At 48.9% G+C, this 20,603-nt stretch overlaps 1 protein-coding gene across 1 annotated transcript; it reads left to right on the forward strand.

The window, feature by feature from the left end:
• The first annotated feature begins 10,728 nt into the window (after positions 1–10,728).
• KRT18 (keratin 18) lies at positions 10,729–14,622 on the forward strand. Its single transcript, XM_077753456.1, is given in 8 exon segments — positions 10,729–10,780; positions 10,783–11,156; positions 11,932–12,014; positions 12,368–12,524; positions 13,109–13,273; positions 13,380–13,505; positions 13,820–14,043; positions 14,443–14,622. Coding segments are annotated over 8 exon segments (1,287 nt in total). The 5' UTR covers positions 10,729–10,743; the 3' UTR covers positions 14,564–14,622.
• The last annotated feature ends 5,981 nt before the right edge of the window (positions 14,623–20,603 follow it).

Genomic DNA, 20,603 nt, shown 5'->3' on the forward strand with positions numbered 1-20,603 from the left:
AAAGAATAGGGGCGCCTGGGTGGCTCAGTGGGTTAAGTGTCTGACTTCGGCTCAGGTCATGATCTCACGGTTCGTGGGTTCGAGCCCCGCGTCGGGCTCTGTGCTGACAGCTAGCTCAGAGCCTGGAGCTTGCTTCTAATTCTGTGTCTCCCTCTCTCTCTCCCTGCTCACACTGTCTCTATCTCTCTCTCAAAAATAAATAAAATGTTAAAATTTTTTTTAAAAATCCCAAAGAATATACAAAAGGCCACAAGAACTGATAAAAAATTTTAGCAAGTTTGCAGGATAAATGACGAACATTAAAACATCAGTTATATTGCTATATGCTAGCAATAATCATTCAGAAATTGAAATTGAAAGCACAATGTCATTTCTAATCCAATTTAAAACATAAAATACCCTTCAATCCAAAAAAAATGTGCAAGATTTTTGTGCTGAAAATCACAAAACATTAATGAGAGAAATTAAAGAAGGCCTATATGAATGGAGAGATATACCAAGTTCATGGAGTGAAAGAATCAGTGTTGTTAAGATGCTTATTCTCTCTCTGAATTGATCTATTATAGAAGTTTAATGCAGTCCCAATCACAGTATCAGTAAACTTTTAGTTAAAAAGTGACAAAATCATTCTAAAAATTTACACAAAAAGGCACAGGGCCTAGAATAGCCAAAATAATTTTGAAAAAGATGAAGAAAATTGGATTCACACTACCTAGTCTCAAGATTTGCCATAAATTACAGTAATCAAGACAGTGATGTATCAGCATAAGTATAGATATATACATTAACAGAACAGAAGACAGTCCAGAAAGAGACTCACATATGGTGCCAAGATAAATCATTGGAGAAAGGATCGTCTTTTCAACAAATAGTGCTAGGATAATTGGACATTCTTGTGCAAAGAAAAAAATTAACTTCAACCCATACTTCACACCATAGACAAGAATCAACTCGAAACATAAAACCTAAGGGATCCTGGGTGGCTCAGTCGGTTAGGTGTCTGACTTTGGCTCGGGTCATGAACTAGTAGTTTGTAAGTTCCAGCCCAGCGTCAGGCTCTGTGCTGACAGCTCAGAGCCTGGAGCCTGCTTCGGATTCTGTGTCTCCTTCTCTCTCTGCCCCTCCCCCACTCTCTTCCTCTCTCTCTCAAAAATAAAAATTTTTTTAAAAAAACATAAAAACTAAAACTATACAACTTATAGCAGAAAAAATAAGAAAAAAATCTTAGAGATCCTGGCTTAGGTAAAGATTCCTTAGATTGAATACAAAAACCACATACCTTAAAAGAAAAACTTGACAATGAAATTTTAGCAAAATTAAAACTTCAACTGTTCTGGGGCGCCTGGGTGGCTTAATCTAAGCGTCTGACTTTCGCTTAGATCATGATCTCGTGGTTCGTGGGTTCGAGCCCCGCGTCAGGCTCTGTGCTGACTGCCAGCTCAGAGCCTGGAGCCTGTTTCAGTCTGTGACTCCCTTTCTCGCTGACTCTCCCCTGCTCATGCTGTCTCTCTCTCTCTCTCTCCTAGAAACAAATAAAAAACATAAAAAAAAAAAACTTCAACTGTTCTAATAACATTGTTAAGAAAATAAAAAGATAAGCCACAGATTGGGAAAAGATATTTTGCCAAACACATTAACTCAAATTAATCACAGGCCAATATGTGAAACAAAAACCATAGAACTCCTGGGAAAAAAAGACAGGAAAGATCTAAAGATCTTTGACTTTCAGATAGGCCAAGACTTCTCAAAGATAGCATCAAACAATGATTCATAAAATAAAAACCTGATAAATTGGACTTTTTCAAAATTAATTATTTCTTTTCAGAAGACCTGGTCAAGAGAATGGAAAGGCAACCATTGACTGAGAGAAAATGGCTGTAAAATCACATAGATGATGAAGGCTGTAACTCCAGATCTATTAAAAAAGACTCTCACACTTTAATAATTTAAAAAACCCAGACAACCTAATAATTAAATGGAGAAAAGACTTGGATAGACACTTAATCAAAGAAGAAATACAGATAGCAATAGAAACCCACGAAAAAATGCTCAACATCATTAGTCATTAGGAAATACAAATTAAAACCACAATAAAATGCCGCTATGTACCCACAAGAAAACCTGCCATTATTTATTTGTTTGTTTGTTTGTTTGTTTTTTGCCATTATTTTTTTTAAAAAAGGACAGAGGATACAAAATGTGTAAAGCATCCAAAGCAACTGATACTCCCATGCATTACTAGTGGGAATGCAAAATGATACAGCTACTTTAGAAAACAATTTGACATTTTCTTACAAAGTTAAACATATACTTATCACACAAGCTACCATTCAATTCCTGGGTATTTTATCCAAGAAAAATAAACATATAGCCACACAAAGACCTATAAATCAATGTTGGTAACAGCTTTATTCATAATTCATTCTAAAAACTGGAAACAGGTTAAATATCCATATACTGGTGAATGGATAACCAAATGATGGGACCTCCATAGGGTGGAATACTATATAGCCATTAAAACTACTGATATGTGCAGCAACATGGATGAATCACAAAAGCATTATGATAAGTGAATGATGCCAGAGACAGAAGGCTACATGCTGTATGATTCAACTTACAGGGCATTCTGAGAAAGGAAAAACTATAGGGACAGAGAACAGACCAGTGGTTGCCAGAGCTGGGGGTGGGTGAGGGACATAAACTTTAAATGAACACAAGGGGACATTTTGAGGTGGTTAAAATGTTTTATGCCTTGATTTATGGTGGCAGTTTTACAACTGTATCCATTTGTCAGAACCCAAGGAATTCTATACCTAAAAAAAAGGGATGTTACCCTATGCAAATTATACCTTAAAAAATTGGAATTATTAAAAAGCAGGAAAAAAAAACAGACACAGGAAGATTATAGGTTCAGTCTTAGATCTGATAAGTTTGTGGTGTTTCTTGTTTTGTTTTGTTGTTGTTGTTGTTTTTTAATATTTTTATTTATTTCTAGGAGAGAGAGAGAGAGACAGCGTGAGCAGGGGAGGGTCAGAGAGAGAGGGAGACACAGACTCTGAAATAGGCTCCAGGCTCTGAGCTGGCAGTCAGCACAGAGCCCAATGCGGGGCTTGAACACATGAACCACGAGATCATGACCCAAGCAAAAGTCGGACGCTTAACCGACTAAGCCACCCAGGCGCCCCTGTTTTGTTTTTTTTTAAGTAATCTCTATGCCCAGTGTGGGGCTTGAACTCACAACCCCAAGATCAAGAGTCACATGCTCCACAGACTGAGCCAGCCAGACACCCCAGATCTGATAAGATTAGGATTACTTTGAAAGCTCCAAGAGGGGATAATACCCATTGACCAGCAGGAGACACAGACTTGAAACTCAGAAGAGGGTACTGCGTTAGATGCCATAACAGGTCAGAGTGCCCATTCGATCTAGAAAGCCTTTTTTTTTTTTTTTGAGAGAGAAAGAGAGAGAGGGAGACAATGTGTGGGGAAGGGGCAGAGAGAGAGAGTGAGAGAATCCCAAGCAGGCTCTGCACTGAGCCCAGTGGGAGCTCAATCCCATGACTGTGTGATCATGACCTGAGCTGAAGTCAGGAGTTGGATGCTTAACTGTCTGAGCCACCCAGGGACTTCTCTCTAGCAAGTTTTTATTCATTTTCTGAAGCCCTGACCAAGCATCCCCTCCTCCATAAGGTTCTCCATGACCCCAATCCTTCCAACACCAAGAATATGAACTCATGAGAGCAGAGCTTATCTGTCTTTTCTATACTGTGTCCTCAAAGCCTAGACCATGTCTGGCAATAGTAGGTGCCTTATGAATAATTGATGTATTGGGGCACCTGGTCAGTCGGTTGTACCCTGACTCTTGATTTTAGTTCAGGTCATGATCCTAGAGTCATGGGATTAAGCCCTGTGTTCGGCTCCATACCGAACGCAGAGCCTGCTTAAGATACCCCCACTCTCCACTCTCCCTCTCCTACACACACACACTCTCACTCTTTCTCTCTAAAAAAAAAAAAAAAAGATGGATGAGGTACTCTCTCCTCTGATAGTACTTTAGAATATTTTGTACCATGCATCACACTGTATTTTGTTTCTTCAATGATCTGCTCCCTCTAATGATGATCTCCCTGATTATTATTGTTATTTATTTGTACTGATCTTTGTATTCCCAGCTCACGTGCAACTGAACCAAACTGGAGGCTTGAACGTCCATGCTGATGGTTCTTCCCGGAGGAGACAAGGGAGCACTCTTTTTCTTTAACTTTTTAAAGTTTGTTTATTTCTTTTGAGAGAGAGAGAGAGAATGAGCAGGGTAGGGGCAGAGAGAGAAGGGAGAGAGAGAATCCCAAGCAAGCTCTGCACTGTGAGCACAGAGCCTGATGCGGGGCTCAAACTCATAAAACTTTGAGATTGTGACCTGAGATGAAATCAAGAGTCAGAGGCTTAACCAACTGAGCCACCCAGTGCCCCCAAAGGAGCACTCTTGAAAAGCATCTGCTGTGCTTCAGGCCCTACCAGGCACATTTAATTCCTGCAACAACAGATGAGGAAACCGAAGCTCAGAGAAGCCCACTAACCCCCCAAGTTATCCCAAGATCATGATCCCATGATCCCATGGGGTGATCAAGGTCACTCAGAGGCAAACAGCGAAGCTAGGGCACAAACTCAGATCAAAATCTAAGCTCTCTCCCCATCCACTTTTTTGAGATCCTTAACTCCATGATTTTCAGCCACCCCCAAATGCCATCATCTGCTCTGACCCGAACTCTGAGAACCCCTCTCTGACATGCCACATCTCACACTCCCTTGTTTCCTACAGCTATGTAGTAGGAAGCTACTATGTAGTCTTGTCAAGTCCCAGTCACTGGACTCCTCCTCCTCCACGAAGGTCTCCTGGATGCCTTTGCTTCCCCACTCAACCCAGCCCAAAGCCTGCTATTTCGACAATGTGGTAAGCCTAGACCCTTTGCCCCTGAGTATCCACCATTCTTTCCCTCTCATCACTCAGCGAAAGATCCCCCAGGAGAGAGACTGTTTCTTGTGTGCTTGGTCTCATCACAGAGCTATGCCGAGTCACCTCCGCGGGGACCCCCAAACTAACCACACCTGGTGAGGAGGCCCTGTATCCCACTGCAAATGGTGCAGTCTCCTCTGCCTCTGTCCCCTCTACCCACTGGTAGCAAGGCAAGAGCACGTAGAGGCGACACATATCAAGTCCCAGCTCTGCCACCTATAAGTACTATTACCTTTCAGCTTCCAGCTTAAATGTCACTTCCCACAGGGTCTCAGGCAAGGTTAGCAGTGGCTGCTTCGTGCTTCCATTGTTCCTGGCCTTGCCTTGGCATGGCACCAGCCACACTTTATTGTTACTGCTTGAGAAACTGTTGACCAGGCTTGCTGAACTGTACCACCCCAAGGAAGGCTTCCAGCAACCTCACTTACCTACCATAACCTATCATCCCTTTTCTCCTTTCCTTCCCTAACAAAGTTCTTGAGAGAGAAGTCCACACTCCGCCTCCACTTTGTCACTAACCACTCACTCCTCAGCCTTTTGCCACCTGCCTTCAGTCTCCATCACTTTCTGGAAGTGCCCTTCGTGTCCTTGGCCTCTTTGATCACTCTTTGTATCTGCCCTGTGGACTACTTCTCCTTGAAGGTCCTCCTTGGCTTTCATGACCTCTCTCTCATGGTCTTTTCTTGGGAACGGGCAAGGGTCTGGGTCCCCTCCCCTTTCTCTTCTCTTTCCCTCTGTCTCTTCCCCATCTTCTTGCCTTAGGCCTCTGCCCATTTTCGTCCAATCTGTTTCCAGAGACCATCTCATTCGTGCAGAATTTTCCCTAAATCCTCCAGGCGGGTGACTCCAGACAGAGCCACCACATCTGGATCTGCAGGTTGGTCAATGCACAAGCCAAGGTGACAAGGACCGGGCTGCCTTTTTCCAGTTTGTGCAAAGGCCTTAAGGGCTAGCCTTGGCCCTGCGTGTTGCATCCCCTACCCCATGCCTCTCCCAAGCTGTAGCCTTGCCTTTCTAGCTGCTTACAGGATAATTCTTCCAGACCCTGCTAGTAGATCTACCAAGTCCAAAGCCAAAGGGAGAGAGACTGATGGAGACATGGCCATTGGCGGGATGATTTTGAGACAGGTCCTCAGCCATTCTGCTTTTCCATCTCACCTCCATTTCCACAGACTCAGTCGTAGCTGTCCCTGCCCTGTGCCCAGGTTGAAAGGAAAGACTGAAGAGCAGGGAGCAGAAGACTAGAAAGGGCAGTGAGGGCAAAATAAGAAGGCTGGGAAGGACAGGGGTAGATGCGGCAAACCAAACAAGAAAGGAAATCAACTGGCTTCTCGGTTGTCAAACCCCGTCCAGACAGATGGTCTCATTGGATCCTCACGAGAACTCTTGGAGTGGGTATAATTATTACTTTATTCTACCAAGGACACTGAGACAAGTAAGTTTGCTCAAGATCTCCCAGCCAGTGGTGGGACCTTAAACCCAAGTCTTTTGACACCAAGGGCCATACTCATCCCCATGCCCCACCCATTTTGCGTAAATTGGAAAGAGGTAATTGGCTGGGGGATGGCATCGAGGTATCAGGGTCATACCTGAGGAGAGACAGGAGCAGCAGCGTCAGGAGGGGGAGAGAAGAGGGCATTCCTGGTGGATGAGAGTTGACTTTGCCAGAAAAGGCTGCAGGAGGGCCCAGGGGCAAAGGGGACTCAGAGAAGGGCCAGATTGCCTGGAATCTTTCCTGAGCTTCAACACTGGAGGTTCCTGGGCAGCCACATGCCCCTCGGTGCTGCTTTCTCCTTCCTTTTCCACAGGGAATAACCCCTTGGATACAAACCCAACCAAAGCAATGATATGAAGGTGCTGGAGTATTCTTTGACCCTCCCAGCCCTGGGAAATCCAGGCCTGGCCTGAGCCCTCAGAAACCACCCCTGACTCCACAAAGGCAGCACCAGGGCCTCCAGAAGGAATTAGGGACACTTCCATAAAAGTCTCAGAGTCTCAAAAGAGATTCAGATCCAGTCCTGTATCCACCCCGGCTGCAACCCCCACCAACCTCCCTGCCTCCGTAGCCTACCCAGCCTCTCCCAGCACCCCCTTTTCATTAATTGTTTAAACCAAACTCTTTTACAGAGCTCCCCCTACATGCCAGATGCAGGGCTAGGCGTGAGGGAGTCCCACTCTGCCCCACACTTTTTTCCCTGATCCGCTGAGTCTCTCACCCACCTTACTGCCTCCAACCTCCCCCACCAAAGGGACCTCTCCCTTCTTCCAACAAGCCCTCACTCCTGTGGGAAGTCCTTGCTGGGGTCCCCCTCAATCCTTCCAGAAGATGATGGACATCATCCCCTCCCTGTTTGCGCTATAGACAACCCCCCCACCACCACCACCACCACACACACACACCTCAGTTGCTATTTTAAACACCTCCCTCCTCAGGTCGAGCAGGAAATTTCCAGCCTAAAAGATAAAGGAAAACCTGAAGGACTGCAGGCCCTCCCCGTCCCCTACCCCCAACCATCTAGATTCCCCCCAGGCTGCCGGCTCCGCCTTCCCTTGAACCGAGAATGTGGGAAGGGGGAGGAAAGGGCTGACCTCCTTATCAGGGTCATCGGTGAGCTTACTCTGGAGTTAAACCTGCCTCTCAGGTTCCCCACTCTTCCTCAGCAGGACATCAGAATGCAGGGGCCCGATGGGGGGGGGGGGGGTCATGAAACCATTTCCCCTCCCCCAGGAGCCCCTTCTGCTGGCTCTCTGCACACTGTCTTTGTTCCAGAAACTTCTCACCAGGGCATCTTCTGCTCCCATCTCCCAAGACCGACCTCAGAGACACCTATTCTCTGTTTCACGTTGCCGCTCACGCTACCCCAGACCCCCAGTGCTGGGAATCTGGGGACTGAAACTCTTCTCCTATGCCCCCTCCCGAGCCCTCCCCAAGCTCTCTGACTGAGTGAAAAGGCCCTGAATCACAAAGCAAACTAGAAGCGGTGGAAAAGAGCAGGCCAATGCTGGAAGGCTGAGGTTGGTATTTGCCCTGATGCTGCAAGAGGTCAGGAATGTGGCCACTGACATCAGCTATGGGAGATAAGACCCAGTTGGCAGCTCTTCCCTCCTGCACTAGACTGAGTGTCCATGGGCCCCAGAGGGTCCTGGGCAGCTGGAATGGGGCAGGGATCAGAGAAGCACCTGGGAAGGAGTTTGGAGAAAAATCTGGGGATCTGGGCTTGATCCCTGATGGAATTCGAAGCCCCCCAGGGGTCTTAAGGGACTTAGAACTCCTATCCTTGAGCCATCTTTACATTTAAATTGCCCCCCTCCCCCACCTCTGCCTTCCCGGATGTGTTAAAGACTTACTCTGCAGTAAGTAACTAGTATTTGTTCAATGAGTGAGAACTGACACGCACATCCACTGCCACCCAAAGAGAGAGACTGGACAGACTTTATTATTCTCCCTTTACAAGTGAAGAAACCGAAGTTCAGAGTGAACTGACTTCCCCAAGGCCAATCAGCTAGCCAAGGAACCCAAATCGGCTGACCTGAAGCTTGGCAAAAATACATCGCAGTTATAACCTTCACATCTTCTGCGCAATTCCACACAACATGACAATTCCAGGACCTAGTGGGGAACGTGAATGTGGAAACAGGAGAAACCCCTCTGGCTGGCTGGCACCTCTCATCTTCCAGAAGCCTGCCATGCAAAACGAGGAGGCACTCATTTGTCTGCTATTTTGCATCCATTTGCCTTTTGGTCTTCGCGGGCTCTGATCGGGCTCGGATCGGCCCCTGGCCACCTTCCACTGAGCACTTTGAGGCTTTCCCCACCAGAAAGCTGAAGGCCTGGGAGAATCCAGGGCCAAGCCCCCGGCTGAGCTGCGTGCCTCCCCTCTCTGGAGGGTCCACTGGCCCAGCTACACCTCTTTCTCTCCCAGACCTACTCTCCTGTCGGCCCTTATCTCCTCAGTTCAACTGGCAGCTCGATTAGAATCAATAGGTCCACTCCGGATCAAAGAGCACAGAGAAGTGTATGATGCCAGGCCCGGCCGGACAAACAAGCTGCTGATGGTGACAGACTTGAAGGTCCTGTACCTCAGGATTCCCCCAGTTCATTCAGCAGGGGGATGGCCATGTGCCTCATCTCCCTGGTGCAGGGAGCAGTGCAGATGGAGCAAAAGCCCATCCTTTTGCCCCAGGTCCTGATGGGAGCTTCCTGGAGGAGGCGGCCTGCTCAGCCCACACCACCCACACCCCGCTGGGGGACCAGCTTGGGATCCAGAGAGCCTTTTGAGGAGGTGGGGGGAAGGGAGGTACCTGCAGAAAAATCCTAGTAACGAGGATGGGGAGGCCAGGAGGTTGGCCAGAAGGGCAGAGTCTCAGCTGTGATATTTCTTTATTTTTAACATTGATTTATTATTGAGAAACAGAGACAGAGCATGAACAGGGGAGGGGCAGAGAGAAGGGGAGACGCAGAGAAAAGGGGAGGCAGAATCCGAAGCAGGCTCCAGGCTCCGAGCTGTCAGCACAGAGCCTGACACAGGGCTCAAACCCACGAACTGCGACATCACGACCTGAGCTCAAGTCGGACGCTTATCTGACTGAGCCACCCAGGTGCCCCACAGCTGTAATATTTCTAGGCGTGCATGTCTGTCCTCTTAGACTCAGCCCCACATGGACACTTATCATCTTCAAGAGGGTTTCAAGTCTTTGTCACACTGCTGTTCTCTCAGCAGCAACTAGAGCAGGCTCTGACACACAGTAGGGCCCCAACAAGTATGTGTTGCACTGTAAAGTGCTCAGGAAGTATTTGTTTACCCAGGGGTGTAGGTAAGACTGATACACAGATGTTTAGAAGCGAGGAGTGTCCCTTGTTTAAATCACAGTGTCCCGCCGAGGGCAGGCTTCCAGGGCAGTGAGTGAAGGGGAAAGGTGCAAGAGGGAGGAGGTGCCGAGAATCAGTTTGTTTCCAGGGGTCTGAATCTACCAGAAGAGTGAATGTGTTTGTGAGTGTTTGACCAGACACATCTGTGTGATGTGGGTTGTGAGTGTGTGTGAGTTGTGTGCTAGTGAACACGGGCAAGCGGGCATGTTTGGGAACCAAGTGTGGTGGGGGTCCAGTGTGCAAAACGGTAGATCTGAGGCTCAGGATTAGCTTCTCTTCCTCTTCTCCAGCCCCAAACTTTTCTTCCCCATTATTCCCCGGGCTCCAGGACCGCCGCCCCCCTCCCCCCAGATCCTCTCCGCAGGTGGGACCTTGGGCTGCAGGCTGAGGGTAGTTCGAGATTCACATCCAACTTCACTCACCCATCTCCCAAAAAAACCCCAAATTCGCATCCCAACGGGGACCTCCTCTACCTGGGGAAGGGGGGTATAATAACGTCATTTCCTGCCCCGAAATTACATTGCCAAAGCCATCTGCACCTGCGGCCCTGGCCCGTCCAGGTTACTCCCAACCTTTATGGGGGGCGGCGGTGGGGGGGAGTCGAGGGTAGCCTTGGCGGGAAGGTGCTGGGGAGGCTGGGGGAAGGGAGGCTGGGGTTCGGGGCGGGAACGGAGGACGTGGAGTCCCGCGGACGTCCACCTGTGGCCCAGCATTCCTCCGCGACTTGGTGGCGGGGGCGGGGCCTGCCGGGGCCGGTCCCCACCCCCTCCGTCTGCAGCGATATAACTTGAGTCGCAGACCTGGGCCCCTTCGTGGCCCGAGCCTGAGTCCTGGCCTCTCCTCTTACTCCTGGAACAGCATGAGCTTCACCACCCACTCCACCTTCTCCTCCAACTACCCGTGGGCTCGGTGCAGTCGCCCAGCCACCGGGTCCAGCCGGTCAGCAGTGTGGCCAGCGTCTATGCAGGCGCCGGGGGCTCCGGCTCCCGGATCTCCGTGTCCCGCTCCTCTAGCTTCCGGGGCGGCTGGGGGTCCGGGGGCATGGCCGCCGGGATGGCCGGGGCTCTGGCGGGCATAGGGGGCATCCAGGGCGAGAAGGAGACCATGCAAGACCTGAATGACTGCCTGGCCTCCTACCTAGAGAGGGTGAGGAGCCTGGAGGCTGATAATCAGAGATTGGAGATCAAAATCCGGGAACACCTGGAGAAGAAGGGACCCCAGGCCAGAGACTGGGGGCATTACTTCAAGACCATCGAGGAGCTGAGGGCTCAGGTAAGGGGGCCGCCCCCACCCCCAGCCATGTTTGACCCTCCAGTTACCCACTCCCTGCTTCTTCCTCCCCCTCCCCCAAAGATAGGAATTTTAATAGGGTGGGGTGCCTTGACTCCTTCCCGCTTTCTATCTCCACCCCACCCACGACTCCTCCCCCTACTCCACAGGTAGGGTGTTGGCAAGCCTTGGATTTCCATCCATACCCCTGTCCACAGGGACCCCAAGGGTGGTGACTGGGCATGGTTAGGCCCTTTCCCAAGAGGTGGGGAGAAGGGGAGGGGGGAAGGCTTGCAGAGGAAGTAGACACATGAAAGGGGGTGAGGCAAGTCCCCGTAAAGAGGACTCAGGACCCTCTGCTCCTGGCCCAAAGGAGGCAGTTGGGGGTTAAGCGGATATGGCTAAGGCTGAGTCATCTAGGAGTAAACAGGAGGGCCTACCTGTGGGAGGGGCCAATGGGGGGAGCAGGCGGGAGGTGAGCAGGTGCACTAGGAAAAAAATGGAGAGGCCAGGGAGGGGACTTAGTTACTTCAGGGCGGGAAGGCCAGCAGAGGCCCCAAAGAAGTGGGAGACCCGTGGGAACTCTTGGATTTGGGACTCCAGGAAAGGAGGGAACAGTGTGAGGGGCACCGGTGGAAGCGGATAGGCAGACAAGGAGGGCCTCTGGCTATTCCTAGGGACCAGGAAGGTTTCACTCAGACACATAACACCTTCCCCTGCTCAGCCCACCCCATCATTGATTTCCCATTCACGGAGCAACCTTTCTACAATCCCCCAGATCTTTGCAAATTCTGTGGACAATGCCCGCATCGTTCTGCAGATTGACAATGCCCGTCTTGCTGCCGATGACTTCAGAGTCAAGTAAGCCATGGGGTGCTTAGGGAACTGAGGGTGGAGCTAAGAATGGTCTGTTACTGGCTGGGTCAGGTGGGGGCTCACAGTGACATCTTCAGCTGTGGTCAGAGCTGGGTGGATGAGAGTTGGGCTCCATCAGTTTATTCATTCATGTAACACAGTTCAAGAATACTGTGGCCCCGGTGCCAAAAACAGTGCTCAGAAGATTACCCCCGGATCTTGACTCAGGTTGCTAAGTCAAGATCAGGTCACTGCAAACTCCATAGTCTGCAGTAGCTATGGGGGCGCTATTAGGTGGCATGGGCCGAGAAGTTTCTGGAACAACGATGAGGCCCCTCTGCTCGCCTCCACTCCCACAGGTATGAGACGGAGTTGGCCATGCGCCAGTCTGTGGAGAGCGACATCCATGGGCTCCGCAAGGTCATTGATGACACCAATGTCACTCGGCTGCAGCTGGAGACAGAGATCGAGGCTCTCAAGGAGGAGCTACTCTTCATGAAGAAGAACCATGAGGAGGCAAGCAGGGGCCACTGGTGAAGCCAGGAACCAGGGGGCCAAACAAGTCAGGGTGGGGGGATAGATGGGCCAGGCCACCTATAAGCAGCTTAGAGGGAAGCCTAGGACTCCCAGTCTGGGCTCTTCAGAATCACACTGCTACCATACTCAGTGGGTCACCTGAATGACAGCGTGAGGGGGTCAAGAGGACGTGAGTGAGAGAACGAGGTGAGGACGAAAGGTAGAAGCAGCTAGCAGCACTAGGTGTGAGGGTGAGGGGACAGTGAGGGCACGTGGAGACAGCAGGTTCCTGGAAGAATGTTCAAGGAGTAGGTTCGTGGAAGGAGAGTGGATGGAGGGACAGAGCAAAGTGAGGAGAGAGAAACCACTTGCAGGTGATAGATACGGGCACTGAGTGGTGCCATTTTATCCATCTGGAGCAGAAAGTCCAGACCTGGCATTGCCCAGAGCACAAAACCGAGCATCCTCTCTCTTCCTTTCTCCAACTGACCCCGCAGGCCTCCCGCAAGAGACAGTGGCAGAGATAGAGCCTTCCTGGAGCTCTGGCCCTGAGTCCCTCCTCACTCTGATCCTCTCTCCTTCAGGAAGTAAAGGGTCTACAAAACCAAATCGCCAACTCTGGGTTGACTGTGGAGTTGGATGCCCCCAAATCTCAGGACCTCAGCAAGATCATGGCGGACATCCGGGCGCAGTATGACGAGCTGGCGAAGAAGAACCGAGAGGAGCTGGACAAGTACTGGTCCCAGCAGGTACACAAGGGGAAGGGATGGCTGCCAGGCTAGGTGCAGGGGCCTGAGGGTGTGGAAGGGAGGCGGACAGAGAAGGAGGGACCTGAGGACTGTCCTCACCCTGCAGATTGAGGAAAGCACCACAGTGGTGACCTCCCAGACCGCTGAGATAGGAGCAGCCGAGACGACCCTCACGGAGCTGAGACGTACGGCCCAGTCCTTGGAGATCAACCTGGACTCGATGAGAAACCTGGTGAGAGCCGTCATGTCACCTGCCCCAACTACTCTGGTCCCGACCTCTGTCAGCCTCAGTCCCAATCCTATCTCAGCCCATATCCTACCCCTTCTATTTTAAGTCCCTTATGCTCAGAGTGGTTCCTTTTTGCGTTTTCCCACTGCTACCCACAACCCTAGTATCTGGCACACCCTAAGTTCTCGAAGAAGTTTCCGAGAGTGAAAGGATGAGCAGTCGTGGGATGTGGACTGCTCTGCTGAAATTTGCAGAGACGTCGCTCCCTCCACCCCATGTCGGGTGCTCACCCGCCCCTCTTCCCTGTGCCCCTGCAGAAGGCCAGCTTGGAGAACAGCTTGAGGGAGGTGGAGACCCGCTACGCGTTGCAGATGGAGCAGCTTAACGGGGTCCTGCTGCACCTGGAGTCAGAGCTGGCCCAGACTCGGACAGAGGGGCAGCGACAGGCCCAGGAGTATGAGGCCTTGCTCAATGTCAAGGTCAAACTGGAGGCTGAGATCGCCACCTACCGTCGCCTGCTGGAAGACGGGGAGGACTTCAGGTAAATGGGGCTCTCCTCCCACCCTCACAAGCTGGGGTCAGGATACACTTCTCCCCAAAAAAGCCTGAGCTTTTGTAATCCACCCCACCTGCCTCGTGCCTGTTCATTGATGTCCACTCACACTGGGCCGGTGCTCCGTGCGGGCTCCTGCATCTCCAAGGGAGTAAATAGCTTCAGAGGCTCCCTCCTTGGAAAAGAGAACAGACTTGAGTATTGCACTGCCCCAGCCATACTTAGAGCACATATGGAGTTTGGCTTCGGGTCTCCCTTTTATGGAGGAAATGGCCAAAGAGAACGTGGAGATAAAGGCGGAGATCAGGAGGCTTTTGTCCTCCCCTTCCTTGACTCCCTTCCACTCTGCCAAGCTGTTTATAACCAGGGCTTGGTCTTCCGTTACAGTCTGAGTGACGCCCTGGATGCCAGCAACTCCTTGCAAACCATCCAGAAGACCACCACCCGCAGGATCGTGGACGGCAAAGTGGTGTCTGAGACCAACGACACCAAAGTCCTGAGGCGTTGAAGCAGCAGAAGCGGGGTACCCTTGGGGGAGCAGGAGACCAATAAAAAGTTCAGAGGTCACTTTGTGTCTTCCTTGGCTGTCTTCAGACCACGTGCCAGTGCCCTGACCCAGTTGTCTGATCTCTGATCAGGCAGGAGTCACCGCTGACCGCAGGGGGTTCATATGGGGAGGGGGAGGGGTGGCCAGAGGAAGGGTGAGAAAGAGGAGGGAATGGCCGATGAGAATTTGCCTTTTCAAATTGAAGAGGTGTAAAAGTAACGTGCACAAAATCCAAAGGGAAAGAAGGAAATCAAGTGAAGTATTTCCCACCCCGCTCCAGCGGTAGCCACTTGTAAAATCATTTCTTAAACTGGACATGCATGGATGCGTTTCATTTTATTTCATATGGGTAGGATCGCCTTGTCCTGCAGCCCAGACTCTCAGATGCTGCTTTCTTCATCACAGTGTGTGTTGGACACCTTTCTGAAGCTGTACATGTAGACACACCTACCTCACTTTTTGTCCCCAGTTGAGTGAATTTGGAATCTCTTCTACTTTCATATGTCATCCACATGCATGTTCCATTTTCTAATAGGAAGTTGTTAGTCCTCTATTGAGGGGAAAGGCACAGAACTTCAGTGTCTATGCACTCGATCACCTCTCCTGTTTCGATAACAATTTTGATGATTTTTTACCTCCCCATCGTTCATCTGAGTGTCTGTATCACACAAATCTTCTCTTAATCTGCAACAAAGAGTAATCACCATGCTCCAAATGCTCCCAAGAATCAGAAGCTTGATCTGTGTAATGTCCAGTCAAAGTCAAAAAGCCAATCTGACAAATAAGATCTAAGACTTTCTTGACCCTTTCCTTAGTAATTAGCCCTCCATCTACTTTGAGTGGCATCATTCAAAATATGACATCATTTTACATAAAATTTACTGTATCTGTACAGGAATTCCACTGGGACCATTTTTTGCAAGGACCCCCCAGAATGATTTTCTCTCAGGTCTCAGCAACAAAAAACTTACATTTGGTAGCCAAGGACTATTCTATTTAATCTGTACATCATAAACCCTATTATTAACAGCTGCCAGGTACTATGGTGTGTACAGTACAAATTTATGTAACCCAGGTCTTTTCATGATGGACATCTTGGTCACCAGTAGTTTGGGTTTTACAAAAAGGTTGCAATTAGGGGCACCTGGGTGGCTCAGTCCATTAAGCACCCAACTTTGGCTCAGGTCATGATCTCACAGCTCGTGAGTTTGAGCTCTCTGCTGACATCTCAGAGCCTGGAGCCTGCTTCTGCTTCTGATTCTATGTGGGTGTCTCTTCCCTCCCACACTCACACTCTGTCTCTCTCTCTCTCAAAAATAAACATTAAAAAAAAAAAGGTTGCGATTCATGTTAACTAATATGCTATTAATATCTATAATATGCACTAATATGTGAGTAGATCTGTAGGACAAATTTCTAGAAATGGTATGCTGGGCTAGTGCATTCATGAATATTTAGAAAGTACCTACTTTATGCCAGGCTCCATGCTAGGGCGCTGAGTATATATATCTGTGGTAAACTAAGTGGGTATTACCCCTTATCTCCTAGAGCTCACAGCCTAATGGTCAAAAGTATGCGCATTTTTGGAGGGCCTGGCTGGCTCAGTCTGTAGAGTGTGTGACTCCTGATCTTGGGGTTATGAGTTCAAGCCCCATGATGGGTATGGGGATTACTTTAAAAAATAAAATCTAAGGGAAAAAAATGCATGCATTTTTATCCATTCTTTCGACAAATACTTACTGAATACCTACTATGTACCAGCTACTCTTCCAGGCACTAGAGATACATCAATGAATGAAAAAGACAAAATCACAATCCTCATAGAGCTTATGAGGATAAGACAAGACACCAGTGATTAACGAGAAGCATAACATAGCACGCTAGAAGGTAACAAGTGACCTGGGCCTGGGTTCACCAGGCAAGGAAGATCACAGTGGGGAGAAAAAGTGAAAAAGTCAGGAAAGCGAAAGGGGGGTGCCTGAAGGTCTTCATTCAAAGTGAAAAACAGATGGGACGCCTGGGTGGCTCAGTTGGCTGAGCTTCTGACTCTTGGTTTCAGCTCAGATCATGATCTCACTCTGTAGCTGGCGGCGTGGAACCTGCTTAGGATTCTCTCTCTCTCTCTCTCTCTCTCTCTCTCTCTGTCCCTCCCCAACTCAAGCTCTCTCTGTCTCTCTCAAAATAAATACATGTAAAAAAAAAAATGAAAAAAGAAAGAAAGAAAAACAGAGGGGCACCAGGATGGCTCAGTAGCTTAAGCGTCTGGCTTCAGCTCAGGTCATGAACTCATGCCTCAGTGGGTTCAAGCCCCACAACAGGTTCCGAGTTCAAGGCCCACATTGGACTCTGCTGACAGTGCTGATCCTGCTTGGGATTTTCTCTCTCCCTCTGTCCCTCCCTGACTTGCATGCCCATGCATACGCTTCTGCTCTCTCTTGCTCTCTCGCTCTCCTCTCAAAATAAATAAATAAACTTAAAACAAAATGAAAAACAGAGTCTGTACCTAAAAGACAGCGTGTATACTCTGCAATCTCTAAAACTATGGGGTCCTTGGTGGAAAAAAGCTAAAGACAGCACAGTTGGAGGCCCTTTGATCTCAGGAAGCCTAGGAGACAAAGCCAAGACAGGCAGCCCTCCAGGCTAGAGGGCGTAGGGGGCAGGTAGGGAGGAAGCCCCCCCGAGGGACTGCGCTGATGTCTTTAACACTGCAGGGCCCTGAGAGGCTGCAAAGCGAATAGAGCGAGGTCCACTTCCTGAGCTCCTGAAGACTTACCTGGAGCCTCTGTGAACGGGGACCCTCGCTCTCTCTGGGCTCCTTGGGGCTACTACCTGGAGGAAAACATCCTAGCTGAAAGCAAGGCACCCCGTTGAGGGGGTTCTCACCCTTCCTCAGCCTGCCTCCCCTGAACAACCCTAAAAATCCCCTGTCCCCCGTCTCCTCTCCCATCCTCCCTCCAAGCCCTACTTGGTCCACACCCTCCTCGCCGGCCTTTACAGGAGTCTACAGGAGACAAAGCCCTGGCGTGGGGAGTTTTACTTCTTGAGATCTGTTTGAGGAAAGCCATTAGGGGGGTTTTCTTGCCCCAGCTGTCCTACTATTTTCTAAATATGTAAGTGTAATACTGAATGTACCCTCTCAGACTGCACGGAAGCTCCAGAACTGATGAGCCCCCAGCCCCGCCCCCTGGCTGGCCCTCAGTATAACTTAGGCAGCAGGAATCCGGACTTCCTCAGGCCTCTAAAAAGGAGAGGCGATGGCCCCAGCCGCCAGATGTAGGACTGCTAGCAAACGTTGTGGGACGCAGATGTGCCTGAGGGGGAAGCAGAAAGCCCCTGGCAAAGTCTGAGCAGTGCTTGCGGCTGAGTCAAGCTGACCCAGGTAATCCAAGACGATGCACCTGATATGACGATCCCTCCCTGTCAGACAATGTCTCCCAGTTCCCAGGGAGCTAATGCATTTGATCCCTATTACAATCCTGTGAGCTATGCGTGGCAGAGGGTATTACTAGCTTTAGCTCAGAGAAGTAGGCGCTGAGGTTCCCAGAGATCATGTGACTTGCCTGAGGCCAACAGAGCTGGAAGCTTAAAGCAGGAAACCAGCTCTCCAGATCCCCAGTCCCAAGCTCTCTCTTCCATGTGTTAGCCCAGGGGTTTTCCAGCCCTGGCTGCAATTCCAGTCACCAGAGGTGCTTTACGGATACCAAGGCCTAGATCCCATCTACAAAGATTGTGATTCAGTTGCTCTGGGATGAGGACCCAGGCCTCCTTGCACACATTACGCATTACAATTTGATTTCGGTGATTCCCAAGGCAGGCAAAGTGGAGGCTCCCATCTAAGCTGTACCTAGCGTCAACACCATGGCCTTCCCTCCTGATGCAGGACACAGATGTGCCTGTTTTCAACTGCACACTCCTGGAAAAGCCCAAGGCCTCTGGGGCAATCTTCCTCATCTCCCACTTGGGAAGATAACCTCATGAGGAGCAGCCCATTTTGTCGCCCAAGCACCAAAGGGGAAAATTAACAATTCCAAGGTTATAATATGGAGTCATCTGTTTCATCTCATCTTTCCTCTGTCTATGCATAATCCAGCCCAGATACTAAATTAATAAATGGGGGGGGGGGCCACCTGGGTGGCCCAGTTGGTTTAAGCATCTGACTTTGGCTCAGGTAATGATCTCACGGTTCCTGGGTTCGAGCCCCGTGACGGGCTCTGTGCTGACAGCTCAGAGCCTGGAGCCTGCTTCAGATTCTATCTCCAACGGGCTCGCTCTCTCTCTATCCCTCCTCCACTCATTCTCTGTCTCTGTCTCTCAAAAATGAATAAACATAAATTTTTTTTTAATAAATTAATAAGTGGTACTGGAAGGTGAAGAATTACATGTATCATATACTGACCTTGGTGAGGTTTTTAAAGACAAAAACAACTATAGATAGGTAGATAAAATGTATATGTATTCATATGCATATATCCTTGTATATGCAAAGGTCTCTGGAAGGATACACAAGAAACTTAAATGATTGCCTCTGAGAAGAGAAATTGGAATAGGAAGAAACAAAGGTGGGAGGGAGACATACCTTCATTGTGTATCCTTTGTAAAGTTTGAATCATATATTACTAATACACAACCAAAAAAAAGTTTTCTTTGTGATCTTTTATAATGGTACAGGAACCCACAGCTTTCCAGGGAAGAACACTGTACACCTGTCTTTGTTTCTGACCCACCCCATTCATTCAATCAGTCATTTCAGAAGTATCAACTGAGCCTCTGGGGTGTGCCAAGGATTGTTCTGGGAGCTGAGGATACAGACTAATAATCCTTGTTCTTGTGCGGCTTACATTTTATTTTATTAGTTTTTTCATAGTTTATTTATTTTGAGAGAGGGAGAGCGCCAGTGGGGGAGAGGGGCAGCAAGAGAGGGGGAGAGAGAGTGAGAGAGAGATTGAGAAAGAATCCCAAGCAGGCTCTGCATTGTCAGCCCAACACGGGGCTCAAACTCACAAACCACAAGAGCATGACCTGAGTCAAAGTCAGACACTTAACCAACAGAGCCACCCAGCTGACCCTGGAGCTTACATTTTAGCAAACGGAGACAGACAGCAAAGGATAAAACTAATTAGTAAATTATACTGTATATCAGAAGAGGTAAATATTACGGGGGAAAAGTAGAGCAAGATATGCGGAATCAGGAGTTAGAGGTGTATTTGTTTCCTGTTCTTGCTGTCACAAATAATCATAAACTTAGTAGCTCAAAACAACACACGTTTGTTATCTTACAGTTTGTCACCAAGAATGACAGTTTGGGAGGTCAGAAGTCCTAAAACCAAGGTGTCAGCAGTGCTGTGTGCCTTCCAGAAGCTATAGAGAGAATTGATTTCCTTGCATTTTCCACCTTCTAGAGGCCACCTGAATCCCTTGGCTGTGGCCCCTTCTGCCATCTTCAAAGCCAGCTGCATATCTTCTCTTTCTTTCTTTCTCTGACTTTGACCACAAGCCTGATCTCTTTTTCTATGAGCTTGGCTTTGGGTTTTGGTTCATAAATGAGATCACAAAGTATTTGTCTTTCTCCGTCTGACTTATTTTATTTCAGTTAGCATAATGCCTTCGAGTTCCATCCACATGGTCGCAAATGGTAGGATTTCCTTGATTTTTATGGCTGAATTATACTCCACTGCATATGTACGCCACAACTTCTTGAACTATCCATCCACCAATGGACACAGATTATTTCCACATCTTGGCTATTGTAAAGAATGCTGCTATGAGCATGGGATTGCAGATATATCTTTGAGTTAGTGTTTTCATTTCCTTTGGCTATATTCCCCAAAGCAGAATTGCTGGATCATATGGTGGTTTTATTTTTAATTTTTTGAGGGTCCTCCATTCTGTTTTCCATAGTGGCCATACTTGACAGCATTTGAAAGCAGTGAGGTCTCGGTAACCACATGTAATGGGAAAACAATACCTTAATTTACCACTTGGGGCTACCTGGAATGACTGG

Source organism: Crocuta crocuta, unplaced genomic scaffold (genome assembly GCF_008692635.1).
Source record: "Crocuta crocuta isolate KB4526 unplaced genomic scaffold, BGI_CrCroc_1.0 scaffold30, whole genome shotgun sequence".
In the NCBI taxonomy this organism is placed as follows: Eukaryota; Metazoa; Chordata; class Mammalia; order Carnivora; family Hyaenidae; genus Crocuta; species Crocuta crocuta.